This window comes from Denticeps clupeoides, chromosome 10 (genome assembly GCF_900700375.1).
Source record: "Denticeps clupeoides chromosome 10, fDenClu1.1, whole genome shotgun sequence".
Lineage (NCBI taxonomy): Eukaryota > Metazoa > Chordata > Actinopteri > Clupeiformes > Denticipitidae > Denticeps > Denticeps clupeoides.
In genome coordinates this window covers 7,571,304-7,584,086 of record NC_041716.1, presented here as the reverse complement: position 1 = coordinate 7,584,086, position 12,783 = coordinate 7,571,304, and the positions used below count along the sequence as shown (strand labels likewise).

General features: G+C 37.6%; 1 protein-coding gene across 2 annotated transcripts in view; it reads right to left on the bottom strand.

The window, feature by feature from the left end:
* Positions 1-1,023: 1,023 nt before the first annotated feature.
* ajap1 (adherens junctions associated protein 1) overlaps positions 1,024-12,783 on the bottom strand; it is a 40,755-nt gene continuing 28,995 nt past the window's right edge. For both annotated transcript variants that reach the window (XM_028994908.1, XM_028994909.1), the window contains exons 3-6: positions 8,333-8,420; positions 7,916-8,158; positions 7,512-7,635; positions 1,024-6,811 (exon numbers count right to left, since the gene is read on the bottom strand). In XM_028994908.1, coding sequence (XP_028850741.1) covers positions 7,563-7,635; positions 7,916-8,158; positions 8,333-8,420 — 404 coding nt within the window. In that variant the 3' untranslated portion in view covers positions 1,024-6,811; positions 7,512-7,562. The remainder of the gene's footprint in view (positions 6,812-7,511; positions 7,636-7,915; positions 8,159-8,332; positions 8,421-12,783) is intronic.

Below are 12,783 nucleotides of genomic sequence, written 5' to 3'. Positions count from 1 at the left end.
CCTCAGCAGAATGAAAAGTCTCTGCCAGCGCCCTGCTGTCATTCACTTCAGACACGCGTGACCACCCATTGAGGTTCAGGCACAAGCTTTTATGCACAGTCAAGCTGGTTCCTGTGTGTGTGTGTGCGTGTGTGTGCTTGAAATAAAGAAACATTTCTACAATCTCATGTGGATTTCTCTTAATGAGTTGGTTTTTATTTTATATTGTTTCACCCACCCCCCAAAAGAAAAACAATTTCCCGTTGATCATTTTACAAATATCGGAGTGTGTTCTTAGAAAGACAGCCCGAACTGATTAACACTGTATTGATAGCAACATGAGAGTGCTAAATGTACACAGGAGAAGTCCGATGATAATCGCATTTACAGTGCTTGCAAATACAGAATCAGAATTACAAGAGTAATCAAATCAATATTCACCTGGAAAATTTTAAATATTACCAATACTTACAAAATAAAAATAATAATAGTGATATGATCCAAAGACACAAAAGAAAAAAGTATACAACATTGAATTATCACAGAAACTGTATGTTTTATACAGTATTTCTATGTGCACGTGTGTGTGTGTCTGCATGTATGTTTTGTATATTGAACTGTGTACTATTTTCATAGATCTTATACAAAAAGAAAGAAGAGGTACTGATTTGATATAGTAAACACAAATATAAAAAGTCACAAAATACAAATTTCTCATTTTTGTATGACAACAACAAGACTTCAGTCTCTCGCTTTATTTTTTATTTTTTGTGGCAAAGTGTGAACAGTGACCGTAAAATCTATTGGCACATATTCCTGTGTAAAAAAAAAAAAAAAGAACATATATATATATATATATATATATATATATATATATATATATATATATATATATATATATAGATATATATATATAGATATATATATATATATATATATATATATATATATTATCTATATATATATATATATATATATATATATATATATATATATATATATATATATATATATATATATATACACACACACACACACACCTGAAAACACAGCGTAGCATTTTGGGGTCGGGCGGTTTGGGAGAGCCTTCCTTCAGAACATCGATCTAAAAGTGGGACTGGGGTGAGCTTGGTCCCAATCAGCTTGCTTATCCAACCTGTTCTTTAATGTTTTATTGTCGTTGCAGGCTTTATTTTTTAGCAGCTAATATGACACACAACAGGCCAGCATTTGAAGACTTGTGCAATCCAGTGTCAAAGGCTGAAACCATTAAGATTAGCTTTTTTTCTATTAAAAAAAAAACTGGTTTTTATTACATTATTGTGAACATGAGCGCTGCTGCACATAAAATGTGGATTACAGCATATGAGAACAATATATCAGCTAAATGCAGACAGGTGCAGTAGAAAAAAAAAAAAAAAAACACATTTGGCGAAACATGAGGGAAAAACAATACTGTGAAGAAGAACATTCGATACCATTGATGGTCATTATACTGCACTCAATAGGGCCCGTTGTACCATGGTCCATTGTGCGCTGCGCTTGAGCGTTAAGATAACAGAGCAAGATGCATGGACATCGAACGGCTCACCTGGCTTTATTCCTGCTATTGTTGTATGCAGTTGTGTACGTGTTAAGTAAAGAACTGCTCTCCTAGATTGTCTGCCTGTGGAGCGTGATGTTATCTCCCGCTCTCTGGATCCATCCTATAACCACAAACATGTGTTTCAAGCCTATTGAAAACAGAGGGGAGGGGAGGGGAGGGTTCTCTACGATGGCCTGAGCTGCTCATCCCACTAATCACAGTTTGTCAATAATTGACAGCTTCTTTATGGGGACGTCAAGAGACATGTCGTAAAAAGACACATTGAGGCCAGACGTCCCTGGGACCATAATCTCAGAGACAGCTGAGTATTCGCTTTTCTCCCTTCTCTCCCATGACCTGATGTCGAGTTCCTGTCAGCACGCTGCTGTCAATCTTGGAACCAGTCTGCCTGGCCAGTGTGACAGGCCACGAATAAACAAATAAAACAAATTTAATACATTCAAAAAAATCTCAGTAAAAAGTCAATGAACTACAGCTGAGCTTGAATACAGTACTCCCCCCAACATTGCCCTTGTTTTATTGTCATACAGGTGATTTATTCATGTATTGTGTTGTGTCATTATTGATCTGATTAATTTAAGCCCAAACAGGTCTGATAAGAAGGCCAGTCTTGATATTTTGTCTCTTAAGGTAACACCCACCCACGAATTAAATTGTGGTCTTACATTATAATGCTGCTTGTATATTGTTGAGTGCTGTGATGAGGTAATAAAGGTCTTTTGAGGGTCTGGAAGAGTTCAGTACACACACACACTGCAGGCACTGAAAAGAAAATAAAGTTTTAAAAAAAATGGAATGAATGAAAAACCCAGAGTCACAATGTCATTACAGTTCTTGCATCAGTTGTGACCGACAACATGGAATCAGCAGCGAATGCAATATCCGACTGGCCTCTTCACAATGGCAGAGGCACGGTTCAACTGAAACCAATGTGGAAATCAGTGGCAGTAATGCAATGCATCGTGGGATTTCAGAATGATCGAAGCTCAGAGACCAGGTACTTATTTGGAAAGTCAGAGTAAGTTTTAAACTAATGTGGTGGTCAGCGCTGGTAGACATGTTGCGGTGAGAGTTCTATCACCTGTATAATCTTCAGACAGATGAGAGGCTCTAGATTACGGCGAGTCTACATGAACAGCCTACTTATCGGACAGTTTACCCATGACAACGCTGACCTTTTATTTACCACAATGATTTGGTGCATTTGTCTTAAGGTTGCATTTGTCTTGCACACAAGATCTTCACTTGTTTCCCATGGCTATATATAAATGTCATGATTATCACGACCGGTTCCATAAAATAAACACATAATCCAGACACACATGAGATAGCAGACCTGCATCAGTTTTCATAGCACATTTTACAGGAATTATGTCTTGAGAGTCTTCGACAGTTGGCACACCTCTCAGCCCTCATGAGAACTGTAAGACATTGCAGGTTCTTTGTTAGCAACGTAAGGAACGCCTCTGAAAAAAAATTAAGTAGAGACAAGGAAAGCGCTGTTGAGAAGTTGCAGGTAGAAAGCTTGGCACAGAGTTAGTGTGCAGTTGTAGTTCTACGTGTAAACAGAGACGCCTTTCCTTAGACTAGACCCACACAGGCCGCCGAAGAACAGCTTATTATTATTATCATTATTATTATCATTATTATTATTGACTGTACCTGTATACAAGTTGAAGTTATATAGAAAATGCATTTACACATGTACATTACAGCAGTCGTAGCAACTCTCCTGGTGTAATCGAATCGGTACCATACTGTTCCCAGTCACATGACAACCCCTAAACTGGCACGCTTTCATTCGGCCGATCTGCAGTTGACCATTTTGCAAAAACGTTCTGTGACGGAAGCTGCTACTAAACACCCACTCTATGTCTGTTGCTTTGATTTTGGTGGATCAAGGAGGTATGAAGCCTTAACAGCTCTGTTTCCAACAATTGAAGAAAAAAAAAAAAGTACGAGGTCCTTTTTTCTCTGTTGTGTAGGAATCCAGGCCAGTAATTTTGCATCTAAAAGCTCAAACGGCCTGATTTCTCATTCATTCTTCTTAATAGTGAATATTGCTGTCCATACTGAATAATTTCTGTGTCTATTGTTAACATCAGCCATTTTCTTTGTGCTTCTTTTGTCTATTGCACATCAGTTGTTTTTTGTTCTTCTAAAATAAGTCTCTTTTGCACACATGGCATACTCTAGGGTGGCACAATGAACCAGATTTAGCACAGTAGAACAACTACATGTTTATCATGTGACAAATCGAAAGTGCTATACGGTGGTGTGTGTGTGGTAAGGTACATTCATTAAGGCTCCTTGACAGAAAAGGTGTTGAGAGATAAGAAACACGCCACCATTTTTTGGAAGTAGGCTTAAGTCAGTTCAATTAAGGAAATTATGGAAATAAGAGTTCTGGTGAGAACCATATATTTTTCACCTTTTTGAATTGAATGGAACTGGTGTTTGGGAGAGAGAGAAAAATGTAAATGTAAGACAGCTCCACTTCCCAAACCAAACATATTTGAATTTCAAGAGGGAATTTAACTTTTACAATTAAGAGTTGATCATTCATCGACACGACTAGAACCGAGTTCTAGAAACATGGTGCATCCGCAGGGGCCCAATGGTGCTTTCGTTTTATTACTTTGCTTCTTCTTTTTTTTTTTTTATTTACCTGCACTTTTAACTGTAACATCGCAGGCATTTGGCCAGAGACATTTCAGATTTCCCACACATTTCCCCTCAGCTCCACATACACCTTCATGTGGGCAGGGCTGATATTTACACTGCGTTATTTATTCCTCGCACAGTCTGCATGAAGCCTGCTGTTGTTGTGCCATGAATGGCATTTGCATTATTACTATAATGTCCGTTCACTGCTAAGGGGAAGTCTTCTCGTGAGGGTAATTAATTTTATTACAAAAGATCTTTTCATCCAATTTTAGTCTAATTATGTTAGATTCATGAATAATAACAACCATAATAATAATATTAATAATAATTCTAAATTATTCCAGCTCATCAGTCAGTGGTCAGCCCTATAACTGCAATTCACATTTTAAGCAACATTTTGATTTTTTAAAAAAGTATTTAATGAAACCCTCACCTCTATAATAATAATAGTAATAATAATAATAATAATAATAATATCATGGATGGTGTGGAAAATTGGGACCCAGTGTATATCAAGACCTACGCATCTTCTAGCCCCACCCAATTCCAAACTGGAACCAGACTTTTGTACAATAGTTAAGTAGTGTTTAAAAATTATATATAAAAACATTTATGATAATAATAATAATAATAATTACAATAATAATAATAATATCAATAAATAGGGAACACATTGTTTGCAATTAAATAATTTTTTAAAAAAATTAAGTGTTAAAAAACACATTTAATTGCACTTTGCATTCCAAGCAAAGGGGAGTTTTTGTAAGTATCCAATTTCCTAGTAGACCAGTTACATTGATGCACACATCAGAGCTACCACAATGGACAAATCTGAAGAAAGCGCATTGCTAGGACTGATCAGAGACAAATTTCCTTTCAAAAAGTACCTGATGGAAGCCTTGATAACACAAACTACAGATCCCACAATGCAGTGCTTCAGTTGCCTAGCCAAACGCGATCTTCACTCCGCAGTTCGATCAGCTCCACCTCAATCTATACAGCAGCTGTTTCAGCAGTGTCGAATTTGCAAATTCCTTTATTCATGCTTCACCAAAGTGTGGCGTGAACCACGCTTGTCAGCAAAGTGCACATTGCATTATGGGATAATGTTCCACAAGGCACTTTAAGTTTGTTTCTTTCTGATATCATTATTTAAATACCATTCTAAAAATGGACTTAAAGCACTTAAAATAGCACTTTATGTTTTAACTCTGCCCACTTTTGGGCCAGGGATATTATTTCTGTTTGGAATTGAAATGCAGTTTAAATGCTTTTTTTTTCCAGAAATTAAAAGAGCTTGACTTTACAATATTCATGTCCATGTCTATTATTTGATACTAAATAACAAAAAAATCCCCTTTGGGGCAAAATAACTTGCGATTAATCAAGATGAATTCATTACAAAGCCTCTAATTAATTTGATTATTTTTTTAATGAGTTCCACACCTAAAATAAATAATTATTCTAGTTCCAATGGGGGGCCTGCACTGGCTTCATTTTTGGCAGTAAAGTTTTTATTGTCAATCGATGAACCCAAATGTCTCCTTACTAACAACTAAAATGTTCTGCATGTTTGTATTAATTTGTATCACAAGGTCATTTTTGCATCTTGTCAGTATGAGACCACCTATAACTCTCCTTTCCTTTCATAGACTGTGGAAGATTTTCACCAAAAAAAAAAAAACTGCAGCATGGTCACTTAAAGAAGAAAAATAGCTTTTTCAGAAATGGAGGGATATTCAAAGATTTGATCATAAGGACTTCGTCTGCGAGGCAAAACTCAAATGCTGAACATGACTAACAGTCCTAAGGTTCAGTAGATATGGAGAGGCTTGAGTTGTGAGCAACTTCTTTTAAGTAAAAATATTGAGGAGTAATGAAATCTAGTATCAGGATTTTTTGTTCATTTTTGTTTCTCATTAATGTTCCTCTTTTTGTGACTGAATAGTGCCTGATATTAATATTTTTGGGATTTTTGCAAGACGCCTGCAACTATTTCAAAACATATTCAAATACATTTTTATAACACATTTGTACTGGCTATACAAAAGAAGAAGAATTTTGGATTGATACAAGGAATACTTTCACAGGTAATACTCAACTTGTATGTCTGTAATATTCCACAAAATTCTCTGGATACGTTGAATCTGTACAGGTTGTGGCACATAGTGGCGTAATTGGCACATTGTTCAGTCCGTAGAGTTCGGTGTGCTCTGACAGCAGCCAAACACTTGTCCGCAAGACGTCTGCAACGTGGATTTGCTCCTGCACACGCTCAAACGTACACAAACTCACACACAAATATGTATATATATTATCTCTAAATGTATATTTCTAAATCACCATAGATCTATGGAAAATAATTTTGGAGTGGCGTCCATAGCACGGCTCTGTTTGCAGTTGTTTTAGAAAAATAAATATCTTCATTCATGTCCAGAAAGATTCCACAGTTTTACAAAATTGGCTGTTCTGTTTTTTAATTCTATTTTTTTTTCTTTTGTGTCGCTTTCTGTAATTGCTTGCTTCCTCAGTTTAAAAGTTTTTTTTTCCAATGGGACCCTGGGAAAAAGAGAGAAATGCAAGTAAAAAGATTAGTACCTAAAGTAATAAAAATGTTCTCATTTTGGTTAATCATCTTATGATCAGTCATCAGAGCAGTTCTGTAATTCAAGCTTCAGAGGGCTATGAGTCAGGGTCAAAAGATGATAAAGATACAAAATAAAGGTAAAAATAAAGAAAATTTGAAAATGTGAACCTTATTCTTAACCACCTTGGATTTCATCCAGAAACAAAATTACAGGCAGAGAACTTCGAAATGACTGCACTGTTTTTGACTTGAACACTGGTACAATAAAAATGTATAATAGTAAGCTGGCTAAAGACAAGAAGGGGTGATCTAAAACCTGTAACCCTAAATTACATTTATCACCTGACAAATCATCATTGCCTTACAGCTTTATTTAATGGTGCTTCCATATATGACACTGAATACATGTTTTATTGCAACATATTTATTCATTGATATCTTGAACTCTATATGGATGAGAATCTGTGAAAATATCAATGCATGAATGATTATTATTATCTCAAGAATACATTTTGTCAACATAGACTGGTCTGTTGTAACTGTCTTTTATGAATGGAATAAATACATAATATGGATGTCTTGTGAAGTGGATTTCATGTCAAAGACCACAGAAACAAGCTGACGAGTTTGACAAAGGGCCTCACTGAATGGCAACGGCATCGTGACACCTACCAGGGTACAAAATTCAGGACGTCTGCTCCACCAGCAGGCATTAAAATGACCTCAGCAGGAGATTTCAAACCATTTCTCAGACACAAAGGCCACAGGTATCAGCTGCCTCTCAGTAGGCGAAGGTCTATAACATGTAGCACAATAGAGAATGGAAAAAACAGGATCATTGTAAATGCTTCACACACCAGTGACCGAAAGAGGCAAAAACGTCACAACCGGAATTAGTGTTTAGAAATACCTAAATATCACAAATTATTACAGTCATTAGATTCTTAGATGTTATGAATATTAATACACACTCCAAATAAGCTAAACAAAAGCTGCATCAAATAAGCACCATCAGGTAAGCACCAGAGGTAAAAGACATTTTTCTGGTCCAAGAAAAATGAGAGCCCAGTGCCAACCTGTTCCCATTGTAGGATGTCTTGTATATGGGAGTGTGCTGGATCATCTCATCGGTGTAGACGGGAACCGCTGCACGCACACACTCGTGGGAGCACTGTAAACTGTCATTGTAAGCAGTGAAGATGTCCACTTTGCTGGGGACGCGTGCCGGCGTGAAGTCGGTCAGGTTTTGGCAACTTTCCTCCTGCTGGTTGATCTTCCGTTGATGGCTACTGTGTCGGCCATTCCCAGACTGAGCACAGCTACAAAAACACGCACCAAAAACAAAAAGCAAACATAAAATCATACCTTGTGCAATTTTGTATGCACCTTTACACTCAAACAGGACATCGGGACTCAAAAAGATGTCCCTCTTTATACACGTTGTATAACACACCACAACAAGAACAGATATGGAAGAAAAGAATCTTTCCTACCAGTTTTTAAGGACAAGTGTTGTTATCAAGGCTGCAATCACCATGATGAGAGACACAGTGATGGTAATGATCTGGTGCACGGCCAGGCCTGCCAAAGAGATTCTCATCAGTGTTATAATCAGTGATGATCGAGCAACCTCATGCAAAATGAACTCCCCCATCAGCACACACACACACACACACACACACGCAAACAGCTAATGTGAACATGTTATATGACTGGACAGGATGAAAATTTTTTTTATGCTGTAGTATCAATTATCAATTCATTGTAAGTGTGGTAATTTAAAGATGTGTTGGTGTTTGAGACTATATGATAATTAGGTAACCCTTTATGATGCAGTTGGAAGACATACATGGCATTTAGCTGTAATGCAAATGACATGTGCCAATAAAGCTGGAAATGTTGCATATAAGATTTTTGTGTGAAATTAGTTGAAAAATCAGTAAAATGATGCAGTTGCCATGTTACCAGGTAACCTGATTTTGTATATAACAGGTATTGTTTTTCAACCTGCTACATACTTTTTAAAAAATGTTAACAATCACCTGATGTTAAAAATCACTTGGAATCAAAATTCCAGGGAGGGGAGTCTCCAGGAACAGGAATGTAGACCCTGGACTAAAACTAGGCTGAGTAATAATTGTAAATGGTTTAGATAATAAAAACAAGAACTGTGATGACCTCAAAGTACCAATAATGTGTATTTTCCAGTAAAAACAGTGTTTTCGTTGCAAGTGTTTAGTTGAAAGTGGTCCAGTCAGTCCTGTCTTCTCTTAAGGCACCATTACTCGCATGTGAGCTGCTCCACTGTCCAGGAGGAATTCATTCATGAGTTGGGCTCGGTGCCACTGTACAGTGTGTGTCCTTGTTGAAGATGTGGGGGGTGCACGTTTCCCCGATGCACCAAACCCATTCATCATGAACGCCATAAGACAGTGACCTATCCTATAGAACAGGAGGACCTTGAAGCTGGGGGGGTGGTGTATGGGGGATTTATAATGGAAGATGCTCGTGGAGCAACAGGGAGGTTTCTCCAATTCATGTGAGCATGAAGTCACGGTCTTCTGTGACTCATGGGTCATCCATATTGTGGGTTCTTCGTGGGAAATTATTACAGTGAAAAAAATGTAAAAATCTCCATTTGATTTAAAGTTTAGTAACTAAATGAAAAATGAATCAATAGACCATGTATTTTGTTCAGATCTTTGAATAACTGGCGATTCGTTTTAAGAAGAAAACACTTATTACAAGATACAAAAGGGATCCATTTTTTCACTGAGCTTCTTGTTTATCGGATTGTTCTATTGTTTTTTCAGTAGCTATCATCGAATAAAAAAATATGAGCTATACATCATCCTGTGGATCAATAGAGGAAAAACACCCTTGACTAAACACATTGGGTCACATCCATTAAGTGGCAGTGTTTTTGTTACTGTCCTTTGCGTTGATGTCAGCTCCTGACTGTAGCCAATTAGATTTTTCCTCTTTGCCCTGTGCAAACGGTTCGGTGGGTAGGCGTGAGGGGTGAAAGAAAAAAAACAAAAAAAACATTTATTTTGCTGAAGTCCTCCACACTGCTGATGCTTCCATTACAGAGTGGCAGAGTAATTTTGCGAGCCTCTGCCGAGCGCGTGCCAGCCGGGGAGATTAGGCCCACGCTGGCCGCGCGAGGAGGTGGAGGCTCCGCCCACCTGCTGGCTGAGTCGAGGTGATTAAAAGCGCAGCCCCGCGGGACTGTGCTGTGCGTTACCCATCAGCCACCTGACAGGCGCACTGCTGCCGCGTGAGCGTCACCGGCCAACGTGAGTGACAGACCTCCAGCTGGTGGTTATTAACGCCGTGGCAGTAATGAGGCTGTTTTTAATGAAATATACAATGATTGATGAAAAAAACAAACATGGTTCACTGTTATTCATAATTACTCACTTTCTGTAGTTAGTGAATCTGTGGTTAAAAAAATTACATTTAAAAAATACATACTCAATTGAGTCAAAAGATTAGAATCTATATTTCCATGTTATTTCATTTCATTAGAGATTACATTGTTGTTTTAAAAAAAAAAACACAATTTACTTATTAAATCTTACAGTCTTAAATATGCTAATTACCTGTTATTTCATTATTAGGTAATTAGTGAAGCATTTATTTGTCTCAAGGGGCTCACTGTTCACAGATTATTTCCAATAAAATAATTCTTTCAACAATAATAATAAGATAATATTGCCAAGCAGTTGTTCGGGCAGTTTTCCTGCATTTAATTTTGCAGTCAAAAATATATTCTTGCCTGTCTAAAATGAAGAATAAATAAAGATGAATATATATAACATTAATTAGTATATATGAATTGCTTATAAGCAATTAATTAGTTTATCCTTAAATGTAATCACCACTCAAAAGAGGTTTTAGACATAACTGATCAGCAGGGATTTAAATGTAATGATTTTTATTAATGAATTCACATTATTCAAAACTGATTTACCAAGATGGCTGGTTGTTCCTTGACTTTTCAAATCCCCCTTTTGCATATGCATGTGAACAAGTTCACTGAGTGAGTGTAGGGGTCATCGTCGGATTAACGTTATCATGGCCTTGCTCCGGGAAATTCTCCCATCATGCACCACTGGGACCTTAAGCAGTGAAAACACATTGACTCACCTGACAGTTATTTGCATTGTCCTACTGCCGTGAATATAAATGTGTTACAGGTATAACCGAATTGCATGCATTTGAACCCACTGACCTGAGGGTCTCCCCCTTAACCCAAATCAATATTGATACTCTGACTGCTGTAAATTCGGAGCTGTGTATTGACCGTGGTGTCAATGATTCATCAGGAGGCCTGGTTAACTTATCACCCGTCAGGGTGTTGTTTGCATTTATAAAAGCTAGAAGCAACCAGGTTTCAATGTATTTCCATTACCCTCTCATTACTGGCACTGTCTGGTCAAGCCCTCCAGCATTAAAGACAGGCGAAGGGATGGAGAGCGATTGCCAAACCAATTTCTATCAAGACCTGTCAGCGAAGAAGAAACACAGGCTTGCTATTCTCTCACAGGGTAATGACAAAATCCCCTCCCGCAGTCACCTTGCTTCGGCTGTGGGGGTTAAGCTTTGTTTGGGTGGCCAGTTGCCAACATTAAAGGACATGAGCTCTAGTGGCCCTAGCAGGGGAAACATGGGACGATTTCCAAGTCTGCTGGAAAAAAAAAGTACAGCATGTTGTTTTCACCTCCAACCACGTTTGACAAACATGCCAGTGACAAGCCTGACGTTCGTTGTAAGGGATTCTCTGTCCAGGGACTGTACACATTAAGCAGAACATTTATATTTATAGAATTTTGCCAAGGTCACATCCGTCCAAACGTGTTCCTAACGGTAATAAGCTACATCTCAAAAGAAAAAGGTTCCCAACACATACGTGATTTTGATTGTCTCTCCAAGCCTGAGGAATAATGACCTTAAAGATCCTGATAAAATGCGTCTGGTACTCTGTACACGGCATTCAGCATTGAGAATTAAATCAAAGATGTGGTTCATTCTGTTTATTTATATAAAACTTTTGGAGACCTGACAACTTGTTTGCACATCCACAGCACCATCTAATGTCACCTCCTTACATGACACTATATATCAATACACCCTTGCATTATTACTGATGCCTCTTTAATTTGATCTGAAGTAAGCTGATAAGTAACTGGATTCTGATTATCCATGCATGAAAACACCATCGGTTTATCAGCAGCACAAACTATTTGCATCTACCTTTTGTTTTACCATGCACAGTCCCAGATCCAATACACACTTCAAATCTACATCAGTAAAAACTAAACTTACAGCCGACTATATAATTTACAACACCTAGCTCACATGCTGACAACTGTGGACTACTGTGGGCATAGAAAAGTCTCTATAAATTCTCCCAAAGTGTTTAAAACAGCAGTAGCATGATAATGTATGATACAATATGAAAATAATATCCTAAACTTTTTTTAAAAATTTTATAAAGTCATACCCTTGTTTAAAAAATAAAAATTATATAGCCATTATGTAATGCAAAGCTCTGAATGACGTGTGCTATGAACAAAAAAAATCGTATGACCAAAAATGTACAACGTACAGTCTAATGACAAGTGACATGCCAATGGATGGTCTAAAGCCATTTGGTCATCGTCCGTAAAGTTTCACAGATTACTCAACATTGTTATTTGTTGCATCATAACTTGGATGGCCTAGAACTGCACAGCATAATGAATAGAGGGAATCCCCCTCTGTTGCTCTGTGCGAACGAAGACATGCTGGAGCAAGGAAAAAAAAAAAGGAGCCTTCGCCAAGCGACGCCCACGAACAGCAAATGTCCTGAATCTGTCTTCCCTTTTCTGAAGCACTACACTTTGAGGAAAGTGCACGGTCTTGAGCACAATAGGGTCTTAACCTCCTTCCTCTCAGT